General features: G+C 38.8%; 1 protein-coding gene across 1 annotated transcript in view; it reads left to right on the plus strand.

Moving 5' to 3' along the window:
* Positions 1–8,604: 8,604 nt before the first annotated feature.
* Positions 8,605–19,923, plus strand: part of TMEM132C (transmembrane protein 132C) — a 208,191-nt gene continuing 196,872 nt past the window's right edge. The window contains exon 1 of the mRNA XM_086761403.1: positions 8,605–8,680. Within this exon, the coding sequence (XP_086617529.1) occupies positions 8,605–8,680 (76 nt within the window). The remainder of the gene's footprint in view (positions 8,681–19,923) is intronic.

Consider the following 19,923-nt stretch of genomic DNA (forward strand, 5'->3'; position numbering starts at 1 on the left):
GGTGCCTTCTGTTTCTGCCCTGATGCTCATGTAAATGAGTCTGGAGACATATTTACTGAGAGCTCAGCATGGATGGTTATCACTCTTTTCTTTTTCTTCTTCTTCTCATAAAGTAAGTTGGTGATTTTCAGGTTCACATAAATGAGATCATAGAGCAGCTAAGATTGAAGGACACCTCTGGAGGCCATCTAACACAAGTCCCTGAGACATGAGAGTCATATCTGAGGTGATTTCAGTGTTTCTGCAGAGAACTGCAATGCCCTGGTAGAAGAACTTTGTAGCCTGTTTCATGCCTACTAATTAATTAACGTATAATAAGAAGGCTGAATAGTGAACAATGTATAGTGAAGTGAATTTTGAAAGGACAGTCATAAGGGATGGCCTAGTTCTACAAATGTTTCATTTTATAATATGATTTAGGCACTTGGAGGAAGTTTTTGAAAGTAAATAGGCAAATCAAAACATAGAAGAAAGTCTGTGGGATCTTCAGAAGTGCCAAGAGGCTGCAACAGTTTCTGCAGCACAGCATATGTTCCTCAAAATCTGTTTAGATGGTCATCTTAATCCATTAAATGCCTAAACTTTTTTTTAATACTTCCTTATTTCTGGTTGTTTTTTGTTTTTTGGGTTTTTTTTACATCTATCCTAACACAGGCAAGAGTCAGCATTCTTATTATTAAAAAGACAGCTGTATCTAAAATGTCATTACAAATCTATTTGCTGTCAGTTTCCTTCATTTGATTGGGGAAAAAAACAGGCAGAAGTAATATCTAAAAGTTCCTGCCTGTCGCTAGATTAATTTTTAACTAGGACTATTTAATTGCATCTTCACCAATTTACAACAGTTATTGGCCACAGTAATAAAACAGCTCCTAAAGCAATTTAAAGTATTATACTCATGTAAGACTGTATCTGTTTTGCAATGTTTTCTTTATAAATAATATGCATTAGGTTGGAACATTATCCTCATTAGCCTAGGGGACTGTTGAAAAGCAACAGTTATATGAAAGATTGAATTTCAGCATTTCAGGTCCTATTATGCTAGGTAATTAAATGAGAACCTCTGCTAATTGTACTGCATCAAAGACTGGCAATGGCTAGGAAGAAACGGCATGTTCCATTCATTAAGCAAGCATAATATGCTTGTTATGACCAAATAATCCATCATGATCAGAGAATGATCCGAATATTGTTTATCTGTATGCCGCATTAATGAGACTTGGCGCTTTCAGATTGCTTTTGAGTACCAGATGCATCGGAAAAAACAGCAAGCCTTCCTCCTGCTCCTGCTCTTCCCTCCGGCGGATGCACGAGGGGGCACTGCTCGCACTGCAAAAGCATCCTCTCGCCTTCAAAAGCCAGCGCCAAACGGGAACGCTCCCTGCGACTCCAAATCTTACAACAAAACTCACTCAGAAGGATTTAGAGCTTAAATCCACCTTAAAAGATATTTCTCTTCACTCCTGGTCAGATGCTGTCACCTCAGTCACGGCTCTCCGAGAATATGGTATTAATCCGACCATTCGCATGTACAGGCACCACAGATCTAGTACGCTGAATACAACTTCAGAGTCTAGTAATTGTTACCACGTGTTTGACGTAATGGTTGAACTCAAAGTAAGTGTCAAGGGGTTCACCTGGATTAGCAATTTATCCTGGGCACAGCACTTTGAAGTAGCTATCCTTTTACAGAATACAACCTGCAACAGATGTGTCCAGAGTATTTCAAAGCCCTAACTTCGAGTAAATCAAAATATGCAGTAGGAAAGTGACAAACACCTTTGAAATGTATTATATCTGACAGAATACTTGTTTCTTAAGTTAGTAGGTATATATTTAAAGCTTATCAAGATATCTTGATTTATTTTGTTTTATGCATACATATAAAAGAAAAAAGATCAGAAACACTTGTGGATGAATTGTTGCAAAGGTTATTCATGTATGTAAATACTACAATATATATACATGAAAAATGCTATATAAGACACAGTTTTTATTGCTTTCTAGACTTCTGTTGCAACGGAATGTAGAGATGATAATTAGTCCATCATGGTCCTTCCTAAGAATATGTAGTTTCACATTATAATACTTGGATGAAACATAGAAACAAAGAGAAGAAATACTACAGATGAAAAAAAAATGCTGCTAGGGACTTCAGTAAGTGCTGCATGAAAACAAATACTTAGTCTTGGCTCTGTTCAAATTCTGCTCACATTTGCTTTCCACAAATGATGAAGTTATATTTGCCTTTTATGTCTCTGGAAGCTAATACTCCCAAATGTTACTGGTAATTTGAATATTTACTACTCTGACCCCAAAATTAACTCTGACTCTGGAATGAAAAAAAAAAAAAGGATCATGACATCATTATTTATGTATGAAAACACTGGTATTTGGCTTTAGAATAGATACTAAATTTGTGGATGCTCAAAAACACAGATGGGTTCAAAAACAACTAGAAAAATTCAGTGGGGAGAAATCCATCAAAGACAATGATACTACTGTTGGCTCAGGAATTCTCTGTGCCTCAGATCTTCACAGCCTGAGAAAGGACAATCACTGCACACTTGCCCTCTTGTCCTCTTCCCACGGCATCCAGTTTTGGCCACTGTTAGAAACAAGCTAGGTGAACCTTTGGTTTGACTCAGTGCAGCTAGTATTGTTATGGAGATTCCTAGGACATTGAGGAAAAAAAGAACAGATTCTTCAAAAATTTCAATTATTGAAAAATTTGGAAAAGCTTTCTCATGCACATAATTTTTTTTTAATTTGCATCTAAGTAATGACATGACTTTTCTAAAGCTGATGTGTCAGGTGAAGCCTTTGCAACCAGAAAGTAAAATGTTGAAAAGATTCATATATGCTTCTTATCAAATGCCCCATTTTAAACTATATATCCTTTATCTTGTAGTTACTTTCCTGGACCTGTTTCCATGAAGCTTCTCATTGGTAAATATGGCAAAGGGAGGCATCAGAGGAAAGATGCTTCCCTTATCTTACTAAACTATCTGTGAATAGAACTAGACACTAAATACCTGAAACAACTGTTAGCCACATGGCATTTTGTCTCCATTGTTACCAAAATTTACCTCATTTTGGTAGAAGTGTTGAATGACAGGACAGAAGGCCACATATTTAATTCTTTTGATATCAGTGATCTACTGGGTTGTTTTTTTTTATATACTCAGTTGTATTTTGAAGATTGGTCTTCTAGTAAAAAAAAAGCTTTATCTTCAGATCTAAAACTGAAGGATACACACCCATGGCACCCCACATTTTTGATCCATGAAATAGATACATGTATACTGCTTACAGTCATAATAACTAGGAAAGATTGCAGTGACTGTGTGAGCTGGTTCCTGTTCAAAAGTAATGGCATCTTGTGATCCTAAGTCCTTGTTAAAAATGTTTGTCAACCAAAAAGATAACAATGTCAGGCACTATGGTAGAAAAATACATTTCAGATGAACTGAATATAAACCCAAGCCATGCTGTCTGCATGCAGCACAAAGAATAACTGTAAGAGATACAAGTTATTTCTCTATTTCAAGGATAAATGTTGACACAGATGTATAATAAAATCACTGTAAATGGCAATACTCCTAACTGCAAAACAAAACATAGAAGACAGAAGAGAAATGATAATGCACCCAGGTACAGGGATGCGATAAAACTGAATGCTGAACATTTTTTCACTCTATTGCTTTATGTGACTTTAGATCTCTGGTAGAATTTGGGGTACATCACTCTCCCTTTCTTTCTGTGGAACTGTGTATACATGGAACAATACAGAATGCAAGTTTGGTATGGACACTTGCCGTGAACTGGCCATGATCATATTCCAAGGATTCAAAATTCTATATGTAAAGAAAATGAGTTAAGAAAAGTATAATTCTGAATAATTACAAAGAAGTGAGCAGAGAGGCATATATTAAATGAGAAAGCTATTTATTCCTGTAGTCCTATTAAAGAATGATAGAATATATACATAGCTTTTTTCATCCATGTGCCCACGCACTTGATGAAACTACTTGGTGTCCTTATGCCATTAATGGACACATAAGGACATTGAGAGGCAGAGTAGGTGGCTTGTTTAAGGCCACATGGAAAGACAGAGTCATTTGTATGATATAATGCCAAGGATAACAATACATGGCAAGCTAAAACAGAGAACAAGTTAAATGAGCCTTTGAGTAGCAGACATAGTCAGTGCTAAAGGATCACATCCAAAACCACGCATACGTATCAAGGGCAATCTATGGTTTTTGCTAAACTACAGACTGATGGTCAAAGACTACTTTTCATTACAGAATGATTAAAATCAAGATTACAGGCTGTAATATCAAGTATACTTACTTATGTCATGAGTGCTAAACTGCTGGCAACATCACAATCCCAAGATCTGTTTCCTAAAGTTCTGTCAGATCATTCCTTCTGACAGACACACTTTTGCGTCCAGTCCAGTCTTAGGGTTGGTTGACAGGTTTTTTATTTTCTTTTGTTGTTGAAACTCTACATAGCACAAAATTTGGTCATTCTTTGCCTTAAGAAACTCTACATTTTCACACTAAGGAAAAAATGTGTAAGATCTTGTATTTCAACTATTTTTCATTTTATGATGAATGTTATACATCCCCATGCTCAGTATAAAACAACTTTATAGCTTTTTCGTTCTCTAACAAAAAGTAGCAATTTGGATAGCTGTAAGTACACTCAATCACCTATACAAGATGTTACTCCTCAAAGTATATGATCGTGTTTTCACCTGAGAAATGTTGGTGAGATATACTTGCCATACAGAACGTCTACATGGATGCGGTAGATGCATCAACAAAATACAAATTGTACAAAATACCTCAAAGCCTGCATAGAGGTTGGAGAGTTCTGCTATCAATTGCTATCCGCACATGCATTTGTGTTTTGATTTGATTGAATTTTTTTTTCTGCTTTAATTTTTAAGCATTGGGCCAGTGAATTGGCATGTGACTTCAACATTGCAGATGGCAAAATATGAAGAGAGGTTTGTGAGAGACCACAATACACGTTGCATTTCCAGCCTAATTTACACTGTATGGTACTTCTGAAAAATTTAGGAGGCTGACTGACCGTGTCAGTCTATTTGTTTCTGAGCATGTTCCTTATTTGCTTACTCTTACTGCAGGGAACATGCTACATGTAGGACTGAAAATTTAAGTTTTGCCTATTAGAAGTCACAAGAGCCCACAAAGACTTCACAACTTAAACTCCTGAGATTCCTTCAGAGAAACCAAGTCCTGTAACTACAGTAAAAGCGTCTGTTGATGAAATATTTACTACAAGTAGAATTAAAAAAAAAAAAGTGACAAAAGCTATGCAAAATTAAGTTACATACTATTCAAACTGAAGTTCATACTATTCAATCCTTATATTCAGGACAAATACCTTGACATATCATTACTAGGATGAGCTGAATTCTAGGGCTAAGCTAGTGGTAAAAATAACTGGAAAAAAAAAACAAACCTAAGCAATTCTCCTTACTCAATTGAGTAACCCTTTGACAAGGTAGGAGCTGGACTTGGAGAGAAAATTTCCATATACTTTAGTCAGAAGAGAATTGAATTTTTAGGACTAAATTCATATCCATCTATGTTATATAGTTTCTGCAAACTAGCCTACTTGACTTCAACAGGATAATCTGAGGAGTAGCATAATAATCAACATGAATGAGTTGTCAGAATCTAACTTTAAACATACAAAACCACTCCAGAACAATAAAATATATATAAAAAAAATCCAAACAGATTCAGGATTACACATAATTTAACACATAGAGAATGCCTTTGTTTGCATGTTTAGAGATACAGTTTGGATTGTATCAAAGGTGGGTAATGACACTTTCCATATTTTTTAATCTCAATATTATGGTTTCCTTTTTCAGGACTCCATATATACTCTCCCTTGCCTGCAAACGTATCCCTTCTCTGGTTTTGTGCTTGGTGTTAACGGTACTGTTGTTATAAATTGTTCACAGCTACCCATATTTTAATTATAAATGCATTGAGAAAGAAATTAAGCCAGGCTCTTTAAATTTTAGTGTGATTTGTGTATTTAACTCCTTTGGTTCCCTTTGAAAATGCTAGCCTAAACAAATCACCTCAGGCATGGCTTCTGTTGAAAATTCTGGTACTGAAATATTGTACCTGCAAGGACAAGAAATCAAATTTCAAAGGAATAAAAATAACTGTAGTGAAACCTATTCTGTCCAGACTTCTTTACCATATTTATCACCTTCTTATTTGAGTTCTAATCCATGAAAGTCTTTGTGCAACTTCCAAAACTTTCTTCAGAGCAAGTTATGCAAATAACATACACACTCCAGTTTAGATTTCATAAATAAAACATATCCTACTTGTCAGTGTTTCCAAATAATGTCATGTTCCGTCTAATTTACACCATATTGAAATTTTCTTCACAATTCAAAGAAAATAAAGGTTGGTAGTTTATGAATGATGATAGGATTGAGTTTTGGTCCCTTAGTAAAAGTTGCCTTGGAAAAAAAATAGCATGTCTTCACTGTATCTGCTTTCTCTCATAAATCAGAGAGATTGTTTGCACACATTATACACAAATTCAAGAGCAGGACATAAATGTTTGTTATCTGCTGTGTTTTACTGTTGACTGCTGGATTCTTCTATTTAAACTCATCTAACAAGTATTTGTTGTGTCTAGCAGAATTTACAATCAAGAAGAGACTAAAGGTGTTACACATTTTTTTAACAAGTTTTGCACTGAGAAATGCTGCTTTACATTCTTATGAGAAAAAAATAAATGTTAAAATGCCACCTATATGATATCCTCTTTCTGCTTTTTCCACATCTGAATTAGCTCCTACTGACAATAAAATCACGTAAACCACAATGGTACAAAGCATACTCCTGACAAAGTTCGATACAGTTCCTCATCAGAAATCTCTATATTAAGGTAGTCTTTCTTGACTTGGCTCATCAAACTGGGAATAATGTCTTGCATAAAGGGTAGGCTTTTTAGAATCAGCCAAAATATGTTTTACTCATTTTACTTACAGTAATATTTAATGATAAACTTTGACACCTGTTTCAACAAGTGACCACAGGTGGAGGGAAACTGAAGGATTTTGGTTGATTAGCCAGCCATAGAGGACTGGTGGTGAGTATTTGCCTGAAGGATCAGAGTCTAATTTCTCAGGACAAAAGCAGCAGGTTGGAAAACTAGTCACTGTTTTAAGGTGTGTGGGGATGGGTGTTTCCCTGCTTAGGTGATGTCTGTACCCAACAGTTCTTACACTAAAATACTTCAAATTATTGTTCTTCTTAAACTGCACTTTGCTTGCTGTATGTTACAGTTGTAGCGAAGATTGTTAAAAGTACGTTTACTGTTGGGCCATGAAAATTTACATATTTTGCCACAAGAAGGAGGAAGAGATGCCAGCTGAAGTTATCCAGGATACACAAGTGAAAGCATCAAGTTAATTAAATTAAAAACAAAAGTATGGCCTGTGAATTACGTTTAGAAGATGGAACCGAAGAAGTTTGCAGAAGGAAATGAAAAACCAGGAGGATGACAGGGCTGGAGCTGGGTGAAACGCAGGTGGGTGAAGCTGTTGTCCTCGTTTTAGGGCTTGCAGTGGGCTTCCCTCTCTCTGGAGGGAAGCATATGCACACAGTAAAGACTCCTGTTTTGGTAAGGCTGTTTTCTTTTGGTTTTCTGGTTTTAATATATGTCGCTTTACAACAGGACTTGAGAAAGCGGGAGTGCAAAGGTCAGTGATGGTCCCTCGGGTCGGAGGGGAATTCCTCTGCTCCCCAGGGCCAGCTGCGCCACGGTCCCTTCGCTCCCGCGCCCCATCTCCCCACCTCGGCCAGCTCGCACCCCACGGCGGGACTCCCCTCCCTCCTGCTGTGCCGCCTCACCAAAAGTCCTGCCTCCCTTCGCAAGCCAGCCTCTCACCTCCTCAGCGCCAGTGAACCGCCGCTGGGCTGCCCGCCCCTCCGCCGCTGCCCCCGGGTCTCCTTGGCCTCAGCTCCTCCCGCCCCACGCTGCGGGCGGCCGTAGGTACGGCTCCCCCTCCCGCCCCCCCCCCCCGCCTTGCCGCGAGCGCCAACGGTCGCCGGCTCGAGCCCAACCGCCCCTCCCGCCCCCCGCGCGCGCTGAGGGAGCAGCCTGTGTGCGCGCGACTGCCGGTGGCCCCCAGATAAAGGCACGGGAAGCGCAGCCGGCGGGAGCCGCAGCGGAGGGCGCTGGGGTTTAGCGGGGCAGCGAGCCAGGCAGCCCCGCCGGCTCCGGGACCTTTCCCCGGCTTGTAAACTTTTACCCGGGGAGCGCGGCGGCGTGCGGGGTGTCCATCAGCCTCAGCCCGCCATGGGTGCTGTCCGCCCCCGCCGGCGCTAAGGCACGCCCTGTGCGGGGCTGAGGGGACGGAGCGGCGGCGGCATGGGCAGGAGCCCGCCGCGGGGCTGAGCGGCGCTCCGGGCCGAGGTGTGCGTGCGAAGCTCGGCCATGGCGCGGCTGGCCGGCGGGGAGAGCTAACGGCGGCGGCGGAGGAGCCACCCCGGAGCCGCGCCCGGGACCTGTCCCCGTCTCCTCGGCATGGCGGGGGCTGCCCGCGGCGGCCGGCCCCGCTGCCCGGCTGTCAGCCTGCTCCTCGGAGCCCTGCTCTGCGGAGGTAAGTGGAGCGGCACTTGTCGCCGGGCGCTGGCGGGATGCGGGGCGGGGGGAGCCGGGTGGTGCTGGACTGGGGTGAGAGCGGAGTCACCAGTTGATCGCGTACGGGCTGCGCCGGGCTGCTTTGCAGCGACTTGAACTCCTTCCTAAGCGAGCGTCCTGTTTTCCACCGTAGCGGCGTGTGAGCGAAATCACTCCTTCCTTCTTCTTTCCCCCTTGCCTTTTCTTTTAATCCTGCCTCTGTCTTTTCCAGCTGTTTTAAAATTTCGCCCCCCCTCCCTTATTTTTTCTCTCTTGTTTGTTTGGGTGGTAGGAAGTCTTCCAAGCTTTCATTTGACTAAAATGAGAAACAGGGAAAGTTTATTTTCTTTCTGCCTCAGCGGTGATGATATTTACAAATACATCTCAATTACTGCGTTGTGTTAAAGGGATCGTCTCTGTGGGAGAGAGCGTCCCAGTCCCGGAATACGGGGAGCAGTGGAAGCTGTAAGAGGCACCGGGAGCATCGTGACAGTGTTTAGGAATAGCATCCTCTAAATTACATTGGAGTTGTGCGGTGGTAGCTGGATAGAAGCCCTGTTACCGAGACTGGACAAGATGCGTGTTATCGTGATTAAAGGGAGAGCTGGGGAATGAGTTTGTTTTAGCAAAGAGGTCATTTGAACGATGTTTTTTCTTATCGCTGAACTTCTGTGATCAGTGTCCCTTTGACAAAGGCAAATTCTCTCTAAAGTGATTCAGGGATGCAAATCGTGCATGATGCAAATAGGGATTTCTGTGCAGAATAGTAGGTGACTGCCCTGTCTCAACACTTCTTGTTTTCTTGCTGAGACTGTGATAGTTGTGGAGGTTTTGTTAAAACATATCCTGCTCCCCCTTTGAGGGGGGGGGGGGTGTGGGAACCTGTTAAGCTTTCTGAATTCCCGCTGCTGTTGCTATCTCTAAGAATAAAAAAATAATTTTGCCTTTTATCCTGTTGGTATTAGTGGTGCTGTTTGACTGACATAAGAAGATTACTAATAAAAGACTCTTCATTGTTTAGTTTGGTGAAGTGCTGCCAACCTCTCTCCCAGGGTAGCTGATTATAGAGGCAGCCATGAGATATGAAAGTGTCTTAAGAGTGAAGCAAGGGTGGAATCAGTAGCAATTCATAAAGTGACTTTTCCCACCCCAGTAGGTAGGGAAAACAAAGTACTTGGCAGAAAATTGCATGGCCTCTTAATGCTGGTCATTTTAATATAGTACATTAAAATTAATGGACATCTCAGTGACTCAACATATTCTGAAAGTGCTGATGTGAACAATGTAAAATATATGTTTCAGTTCTGATTGCTGCAGCCTGGAGGTGAGAATTATATTAGCCTCGTGCTTGCCTTCAGAGAGTACACAAGAGTAAGACTTGTAAAGAGGGTCTGGCATTTTTCTGGGGCAGCATCTCTTTTGCCGTGCAGCTTTGACAGTCACAAATGCATCTTCTCCAAAAAGCGTTTGCATTAGGCTTAATATATTGAGTTAGGCACAAAAATATAGGCATTTTCTATCTGAAAATATTTTTATAAGAGAAATACATTGGTTGTGCTGTTTCTCAAGGATTGAGGAAAGTGCCATAGTGAGAGGTTATAAACAACCCGACCCTGTTAAGCCGTCTCTCTCTGCTGGAACCTGGGTCAGCATTAACTCAGCCATGCTGTAAAAAAGTCAGTAGCAGTGCCACAGCTAGCCAGTGCTAGCAGCAGCTGCTGGGGCCTTCTGGGCTATGCTCTTTGAGAATAAAAGAGAAGATATTACTTTCCTTCAGGGAAGAAAAGCAGAGCTTCTGAGCAGGGAAATTGCCTCTCAGCATTGCTGGGCACAGTATGATTTAGAAAAGAACTGATTAATTAAAGTTATTAGATAAGGTGTTTATATGGTTTCCTTGTGAGGCCTTAACAAGCATTTCATTTGCGCTCCACTCGTGTATTTGCACTCTTTTTGTTGGCGTGTTAGGATAGTGATTGTTCTTGAGAGTTAAAGTCCAACTAAATGAAAGTCACTTTACAGCTCACAAGCGAAAACGTTTGTAAATGTGCTGAGAAACTTACTATTATAGACAAGTTGTCTTTTGCTATTTAAAGAGCTATATTTACTTCTTGAACTCATTAGCATCTCCTATCAGGCCTGAATTTCTAAGAAAATTCTCCTGAAATGTTGCCTTAGGCTTCAGTGTGCCATTATGCTGTGGTTATTATTTGGCTAATAATGTTAATTCATTCAGTCTCGAGAAAGAAGCTTGGCATTTTGTTTAAGCCATGCCTCTAGTCAGACCAGGATGTATAGAAAGTCAGCGTGCGAAAGTGCTCTTGCGTTTAGGTACAAGCACGTGTTTTACATACTAATTATTGGATGCCTGTTCCCTAGGTGGAGAGTATGTGTGTGAAATCGTATTTACATAAGTAAATCCCGAGTGTGTATATATATTCCTTTCAGGAAATGACCTCTTTTCAGCAAAGTACTAATGCATGTGCTTAAGTCTCTTTATAGCCTATAGGAGGTATTCATGAGCTTGAAGTAAATTTTTAAAATTTTTAAAAAATAATTTTCCTGAACCATAAGTGTAAAGACACATGTACAGATTTACTTTATGGTATAATGTATTGATAACTGGGAATCCTTGTAACTTATTTTGAAAGTTCAATAGCATGGCATATCCTAGTGTTATGGCAAGCTTTCTAAATTTTCTTTTTCTTAATTTCATCACTTTAGTGCTAGCTAAGAACACAGCAGGGACTTGCATTATGTTGAATTATCACTGTGTGGAGTTTTTGAAGTGGCTAATCTATCTTTTGGATATAATGGAGATAGTGCTATTAATTTTCTAATGTACTTTGCTTTCATATTTGTTAGTAGATCTTAAACTTTATTAGGCACTGTACTTAAAACTGCTAGGTATTTTAGTAGGTATTAATAATGTCTGTAGAGGCATGCTTCTTAATGCATGACTGTGTGATACAAAATGTTGTACCTGTAATCGCTTTTCTAATGCGTAAATATGTGTTTGACTCTTGAATTGGGGAACTAAGTGTTTTTATGAAATGAAGTAAAAAACCAGCAGACCGTTGTGTTTTCCTAAATGGCTAAGTATTAGTAAGTATTGACAAACTGTTTGTTGAGATAAAGAATAGGGATGTTACTGAGATTTGGGATCTAGTTCTGCATTTTTCTTTTTAGACTGTACTGACAAAGCAGTAGTTCAGCATCACTAGAAAGGTGGCTTGTAAGGAGAAGCTAAAAACTATGTACAATGGTGAATTTGCCAGAAGTGTTAGTATACAAACTTTCCTGGGTAGAGTTTTCAAGGTAATGCCCCTCTGCAGTAAATTTCTCTGAGCTGTTTGTAGCTGTAGTTAGTCACGCCTGTTTAAGGCAGTTAGTTAAGAGACAAATAAGTAAATAAAATATTGAAATCTTCAGATTTCATGCCATTGAAGAGGTGTCAGAGATTATTTGTGCTGAATCTCAATTTTCTTCAAGGCTTTGGTAAACCCTTTGATTTACTCATATGCTGCATGCCAGTTTGTGCTGTCACACTGAGATTTTGGCAGTAGTTCACATCTGGCAGGCTCCACTAGATGTGTCCTAGCTATTTGGAGACAGACAAAAAGCATATTATGATAAAAGATGTAAAAGTAAAATGGTGACAAGTTAAGAGAACTTAAGTATGTAAAGACAGTAATTGATAATCATCTAATGTGGATGTTAAAAAGCTAAACTGAGGATGCCAGAAAAAGCAAACACATATTGTGGGTGACTTAAAATAGTACTTGTCCATTAATTTGAAGGAGACATTTGCTGTATACTAGATAGATTTGATACTAAAGAGGAAAGAGGATTTTGTGAATGGAAAGCTGTACAGCAGGAATCAGACCTTTCCTCTCCTGTCAGGAATATCATTGTTTTTCTGTTTTCATCATTCATTCCCTTTTTTCTCTCCCTGTCTCTCATCCACTGAGATTGTGATTTAATTGGTGAAAGACTTTATCCTGATTTGGCCCCTTTGTCCAGTAGGACATTTTTATTTGCTTAGTATTGAAGCACTACAGTGATACAAGTACAGGTAATATTTTGTGATGCTGTAAGTCGTTAACTTAAGGTGTTTGACTGAAATTTGAGTGCTCTGTCCTTCATAGTAATATGCAATAACTTTCTGGCCAGAAAACTTGCTTTTGTCTAGGTCAAACTCTTATCCTGACTTGCTCTTACAGGCCTGAGTCCTTTATATTTTATTCAGTCTTCCTTACAGACTCAGTACCCTAGCAAAACAGTTTCACAGTGTTCAGCTCTTCAAGCAGTTGTACTGTTTTGTGTTCTGTGGACTGGCTCAGGCTCTAGTGACAGATGTGACCCCTTTGAAACAGGGACGGACAAATGGTGCATTGAAAGTTCATAGCTTCTGCAGTCTCCTCACTTAGAGGTATCTGGTAAAAGCCTGCGGATGCATCTAGCTTTGGAAATAATTTCAGTCCAGTAGTGCCTGTGTCTGTTTTAGTTAGCAAATGGAAATACTCTCTTTATCTATTTGTTCACATTTTTTTGGGTCAATACACAGCCTCGGGTCAGCATTTTTCTTTTCAACTGTATCTAGTGAAATGACCCAGTGAGTCTACTCTTCTATTTTCTTTGCTGTTCTAAAGCATATTAATCTGTTGGGCTTGAATTCCATAAACAAAGTGTCATCTCTATCACGAAAATTATAGACATCTTTAGAGCACCGGTCAATTAGGCGTACTTTTCTGTAGGGAAGTACATTTTGACTAAGTGGTTCTTTGCCACTACACTTAAGAAATGTGCTAATGTCTTACTATTGCATCACTGATGTCTTGGGTCAGTAACTTTGTGCTTCGAAACAAGCTTTTCTGGCACTTCTTTTGCCTGAATAACACAGATCATACTAGTCATAGTTCCACTGTGATTATCAAAAGTGTTCTCTTACAACTGTGCAGTTTTAGCAGCTTGACAGATGTAAACAGCTAGACAAGTCTCCTTAAGTGGGCACTTCTTTTATTATATACTGCAGTGAGAATTTAATCTGATTTTGCCATCCTCTACTCTTACAAGTGTCATGTGTGAGGTCAAATGCCTTCTTTGTTAATTGTTTCTTCTCACATAATATTTTCCATTTTCTTTTTTAATTGTCATGAATTTTCTAAAATTTTTTAGAAGGACAGTGTGGAATTATTAATTTTTTAAATCATAGATACATTAATCTCTTACTACCAGAATTTGTGTGTTTGGTGCTTTTAGTTATATGTTTGTCTTTAAGATCAGGAAACACAAACCTGCTGCTAAAGAAGACTGTAAGTGAATTGCCCTTTTCAATAATATGAAGCAAATGCTAAGCCCAAAAACAATGGTTAGGAATTTGGCATTTATATGAAAACTTTGATGTTAAATAATAATGTAAAGAGGGAGAAGCTTGCTTAATTATGAAGAAAGACTTTTTCAAAGTTTATGCTTTTGGATGGAAAAAATACTTTATGGTCTTCTGAGCACATCAAAAAGTCAGTTTCTCTGTGAGTGAAGAGGAAGTTTTAAGGAAATAAAAGGTAAGCTGATATCCCATGATACTGGTGCCACAGAGGGGCTGGTCCACTAAGTTCTGCTCGTTAACTGCAACATGCAATCACAGAGTATAGATGTTGAAATATATCCACCAATACATCTAATGTTGTATTACTTATGTAATGGCTGTATTTTTCTGTTTGATAAATTTTTTCTACTGAGCAGTTCTTAATTTGAAAATATTTTTGAAAGTTATGTGATTTACAAAACAATTTATTTCTTGCTTGCATCTAAAATTTACTTAGGTAATTTAATATTTTTTGTGAAGTTAACTATTTCACATAAAACTTACCATTCTGACTTCTAGCAAATGTATTCAAACACAAACTGATAATAGCATATTCTATAGAACCCATCATTAGTATTTTTCTATACTCTTGTTTTGGTATTAAAAAAAGGAGCCACCTCTTTGTAACTATTATGAAAACATTTTGCATTCCAGATGGCTTTTGAAAAGCATTTTAACTTTATATAGCAATTTATTTTTTTTTCTTCTGATTGAGAATGAAAGTAAACTTCAAAATGTTGATTTCTGTCCTTGTGAAATTCCACTTTCCAACCAGTTGTATGGCCTGAGGGTGCAGTTCCTTACCAGCCTGAGCCAACGTAAGTTGATGCTGCCAGGTTTCTGCCCTCTCCCAAACTGAGCAACCGTCTTTTTTTTTTTTTTTTTTTTTTTTTTTCAAATAAGGGGTAAGTTTGTATCACCTTAGGATCAACTTTCTCCTTGTATAAGCAAAGCAGAGGATGGGCCCAAGTCGGGGAGGGACAGCTTAGCGGAGTACGGTTCTGCAGCTTTGCACTTGCAGCGATACGGCTTTAATGTGTTCATGGGGTACTATAGTAAAAAAATAAATTGTTATGGGGAGTTGGTTACATTATATATCCAATGCAAGATATTAAACACTGAGAGGTTAGAGAACATGAGAGGCACTTGGTAAACTACACAGCTTTGATTTCTGTATTCAATATTTTTTCTCTTTTTTTTTTTTTTTTTTTTTTTTTTTTTTTGATTCTTTGTAATTTTGAAGAAATAAAAGTGAGGCTTTCATTACTGTATCACCATTTCCTCATGCAGGTAGAATGCACTTTTTGATGCTTAAGACAAAACTATTTTCCTGAACTCAAACCAAGCCAAATGCACACTATCACGACACCCCCAACAAAAAAAGCCCCAAACCCCAACTTCCTGTCACTATTATTACAAGTAGGACCGGTAGCACTGCTTATTATTGGAGTTGCCATTAAAAGAGTTTGTTTGTAGTTTCTTATAAATTCCCCAACCATTAACTGTTTCAGCTGAAATATTCCATACCAAATATCTGCCTCACATGGGATAAATTTCTTTTCTTTTCCAAAACTTCAGCCAAGAGTTCAGTAGTTTACAAGAACACAGCTAGTAGAGGAGGGGGGAAAATGTGGATTTTCCTGTGTTTAAAAATAGTTGCTGACCTCTTCTTTGAGGAGCACTGATACCCCCATGAAACTTTCCAGGAGGAGACTTGTGGGGTTACTGAGAAAACAGTCCACAGTTGATTTGATGGGATGTCAAGTTAGCAACATTTGAAAGAATGAATTTGCTTATGACAAGGAAAGACTTGATGTGTCCTTACAGCTAAATTCTGTGAAAATTGTATGCGCTGGCTATATGCCATGTCAGGATGAACTCTGCTTTCCTTGCAGTTACAGATCTTCACTGCAGATGTAGGTAGGGACAGTGTCCATCCTTGCGCTCTCTACGCTCCATCCCCTAGTGGCAGGGGTGGTTTGGCGAATAGGAAACTGCTGAATTGGAATAAAGGACAAAGATGGAGCTTCAGGTGGGGAGCGAAATGGGTAGAAGGAGAATGGGGCAGGAAAGTATGGCCTTTAACGTTGGCAAGGAGAAAAGTCAGTTTGGGGACAGATGGGAGGGAGAGTCAGGCTTTCTGGGCAAGGAGGAAGATACCTAATTGGGGGAAGAATCTAATTATGAAAGGTGGTGTAAAAGAAAAAGTGAGGATGAGAGTTTGCAAAAAGACAAGAACCTTGGGCGAGAGATGCTGAGGAAAGATCAAGGTTGTGTAAAGGAATGTCTTGGGGAGCTGGAGCTAGAACTGGAGTGACAAAATGAGCAGAAATATATTTGGATGCATATACAGATTTGGGTCATGTGCTGATGGGAAAAAAGGACTTGGGCTTCAACAAAATAGGTATAGAAGTACACAGCTGCTAGAGGATGGTGTTTGGTTTTTTGTTTGTTTTTCTTTTTTTTTTTTTTTTTTTTTTTGTCAGAGCCTGGGATGCAGGATGCATTCGTGTAGTAGCAATGTGTTGTATATGCAGAAGAAATAGAGTTGGGCAGTTGGAGCACAGGCCAACTGTAATGTCTCCTGCTCCAGTGCCCATTGTAACCAGGTGGAACCTTCCTGTTGCCATCTGTGGGTACGAAGTCAGGCCCAAGTGTTTTCTGGTTGAATTAATGATTTTAATTCTTGTTGGCTGCAGCTGAATTAGTATGTCAATCATTGTACAATGCCATTAGACTTGTGTTGAGACAGTGAAATGCAACTGACCAGTGGCCTGTGTTTACTGAGCTATTATAGTGTGTAACGTACACTCATCTCCAGCATTTGCTTGGTTGGTGGGGTGTATGTGCTCGTGGAGAAAGTAATATGCCTTATCCATCTTATTCTTTTAGACTTGATTCATTTTTGCACAACTGGACGTTGTGCTGTTTAATTTCATATCTCTGTAGAAAGAGACAGAATGTTTGTTTCTGCTCTGTAGAATCAAATGACTTATCACTCTGCAGGCATGAAATAAAGAGTAGCAAATACAATAAATAACTACTATGGAGAAGGTAATATGATATTGACTTCTCAGTACCTATTAATTTTCGCTGATCAGAACATCAGTGCAGAGGGAGATTGAATTTGGCTGCCCCTTGGTGAGGGTGGATACCTGCTTGTGAGCAATATTAGCCCGAAAACCCAGGAGGGTTTCTATTTTGCACCAGATTTCTGTAAAAATGTGTAGAAGAACAATGTGTATTACACTTTCATCATACTTCCTAGTAACTTTATGTTGTCATTCATCACATTTCCACACGATGTGTTTAATTTAGGATTTCTTTCATATCCACTTTTCTCTTCTGGTGGGTGCTCTGAAACTTAATGATGTGTTTCACAGCTCCAGGTGTGCAGCAGTGGACTGTTTAGATGCAAAAGATGCTTCTCTGTGTAGCTGTAATTTGGAGTTTGGACTTGAGGCATACAGAGTATGGGTAACACAAGTAGAAAGGGTTCCACATTTTCTGGAGACAGCATCTGTGCTATAAAATGCTTGCTCAGTTAATTTCTATGTGACATGCTTTGGCACTGATAGCCAAAGTGAGTTGCACGTTCCTAACATAAATGTTAAAGCCCGTGGCTCTTGTAAAAACTGATGTGATACTACATGAGTTTGTGATTATTCTTGACTGAGTCTGTTGTGTCTACCATGGTATATCTTTATTGTATCTCATAGTCTTTTGGATGACAAAGCTTACTGTTAAAAAAAAAAAAGTGTTTAGTGGAGTGATTAAGAGCTGTATCTTCCATCTTTTATAGGTGTTCAAAAAGACAGTCTTTTATGAGAGGTGCTATAGAGCTCATACTGTTTTAAATGCCTTTGTTTTATTGTTCATAATAACCTCACTGACAATTTCAGAAGGGAATGACTGTAGCCACTGATTACCTCTTTGTTATCGTAACATGGGTAGAAAAAATATTTTCTTCTTTGGGGTAAATTACAAGTTCTTTTTACAGTAATATCTGCAACTGATTAGATAGTAATGTGTATTATTATTGATTAATTTTTACTCAGGGAAAAAACCACTCTGATACAAGATCAGAATCGCATGATAATACTCAACAATTCACTGGAGGTGTTCATTAGTCATGTTTTCATATTGATTCTATAAGCTAATGTGTTGTGCTTTGGAATGTCAGCAAACCAGTAGAAGGAATTTTTCCAATTGTGTGAGACTTAATGGAATTAGTATATTCTCTTTTTTTTTCCTTTGAAGTGTCAGAAGATGGGAGAGAGTGTCTGGAGATGAAAGGAGAGTGGTGAATAGTCTTGAAAGACAAATACTGGTCTGGAAACACCTATAGTGCAGTGTCCATCTGGAAGGTCTTTATTACATTATACAGTTGTTCAAAGAACCACAGATTCATGGTGTTGCCTTGGCTATTTCACGAATTAAGGTTGGATATCAATATATTTCAGACTCAAAGCTTCAGAAGTCTTCAAAGCTTCAGGCTTCCATTGAACTTTAGTCTTGGTTTTGAAAATTAATTTAGAATTAAATTAGCTGTAGTGACGAAACTGTGGCGCTTTAATAGGAATCATCAGATGACATTTAAACATGATCATGTAGTGCAGTAATGTCAGAACTGGTTTAAGGTAAAAATCATGCCTTTAGGGAATATTGTTCAGGGAAGTCACAAAATGCAAATAGTTTATTTGAAGAGTACTTACATTGATTTGTTTTTGTTTTACTTGGGGAGAGGGAAATAATCCACTTTTGTCAGTAGCACAGATGGGTGAAGTTGGAGTTCTTGGTGCCTATAAAATTTTGCATCCTGACCTAGACCATGAAATGGATCTATTAACTTAGAATCAAGCTAACAGTGGTTCAAACCCATTTAAACTTCAGGAGTGTTCTGATCTTTTTTTTTGGTGCTTTGTGGCTCTTGCACCTACTCTCCTCATTTATCATTGAGGAAGAGTATGTCAAATTGAAGCCTTGGGTCACCAGTGCTTATTAGTTTCTCTTGACTTTGTAGTTCATTGTTTTATGACTATGGACTTTTCTGAAATAAAAAACTGGATTTTAGTGTTAGACTCTGTACATGAGTAACTACCAAGACACTGGCATAAGCTGTTAGCTGATCAAGTTCTAGCTCTTTCGTAATGAAGCAAATTCTGCTCTGTGGGCACTCTGACATGCCCTATGTATTGCAAGTGCAATCCTAGTTCTACTTCTTTCAGTAGGAGTCTTGCCATTTATCAAGATTTCAACTCACATATATGTTGCTCTGTACATATCTAACAATTCATGATTGCTTGGTAAAGTGTCTTCAGTCTACCTTGTTTTACCAGGCAATTCCCCTTCCCATGGAGGGAAAAAGATTTGATGAAGAGGACATTTGCAGTGCTGTTCACAGGTAAAGAATAATTTTGTATGAATTCTTCTTCCACAGAATTTACATATTCCTTTGCTGGAAGAGAGGAGCTGGTTCAGAATGGCTGATGTAATTTGGCACTGGTAGACCCTGTCAGAGTTGAAGTGATTTTGGAAATCTTTTTTTTTGCTAGTCTGTTTATAAGCAGTAGGTGCAGTTCTAATAATTCTATTTCAGCATCCTTCATTGGAGGATGTTTAAAGCATTTCATCTGAGTCAATGTGTTAAAATAACTTAAAGTACATTTAATTCAGATTTTTTGCCTGTTACAAGAGGCTTTTAAAATATGTTTATCCTTGGTTACTTATTTCTTTGGGGCTGAAAACTAACATAATAATATACCTTTATTCTTCCACCATCAAAGTCTTGGACAAGTAAGGTGCACATTTATATGCTTCAGTTACATAGGATGAATTTGGATGTGACTGAAGTTGGG

This window comes from Chlamydotis macqueenii, chromosome 17, assembly GCF_036417535.1.
Source record: "Chlamydotis macqueenii isolate bChlMac1 chromosome 17, bChlMac1.mat, whole genome shotgun sequence".
Taxonomy (NCBI): domain Eukaryota; kingdom Metazoa; phylum Chordata; class Aves; order Otidiformes; family Otididae; genus Chlamydotis; species Chlamydotis macqueenii.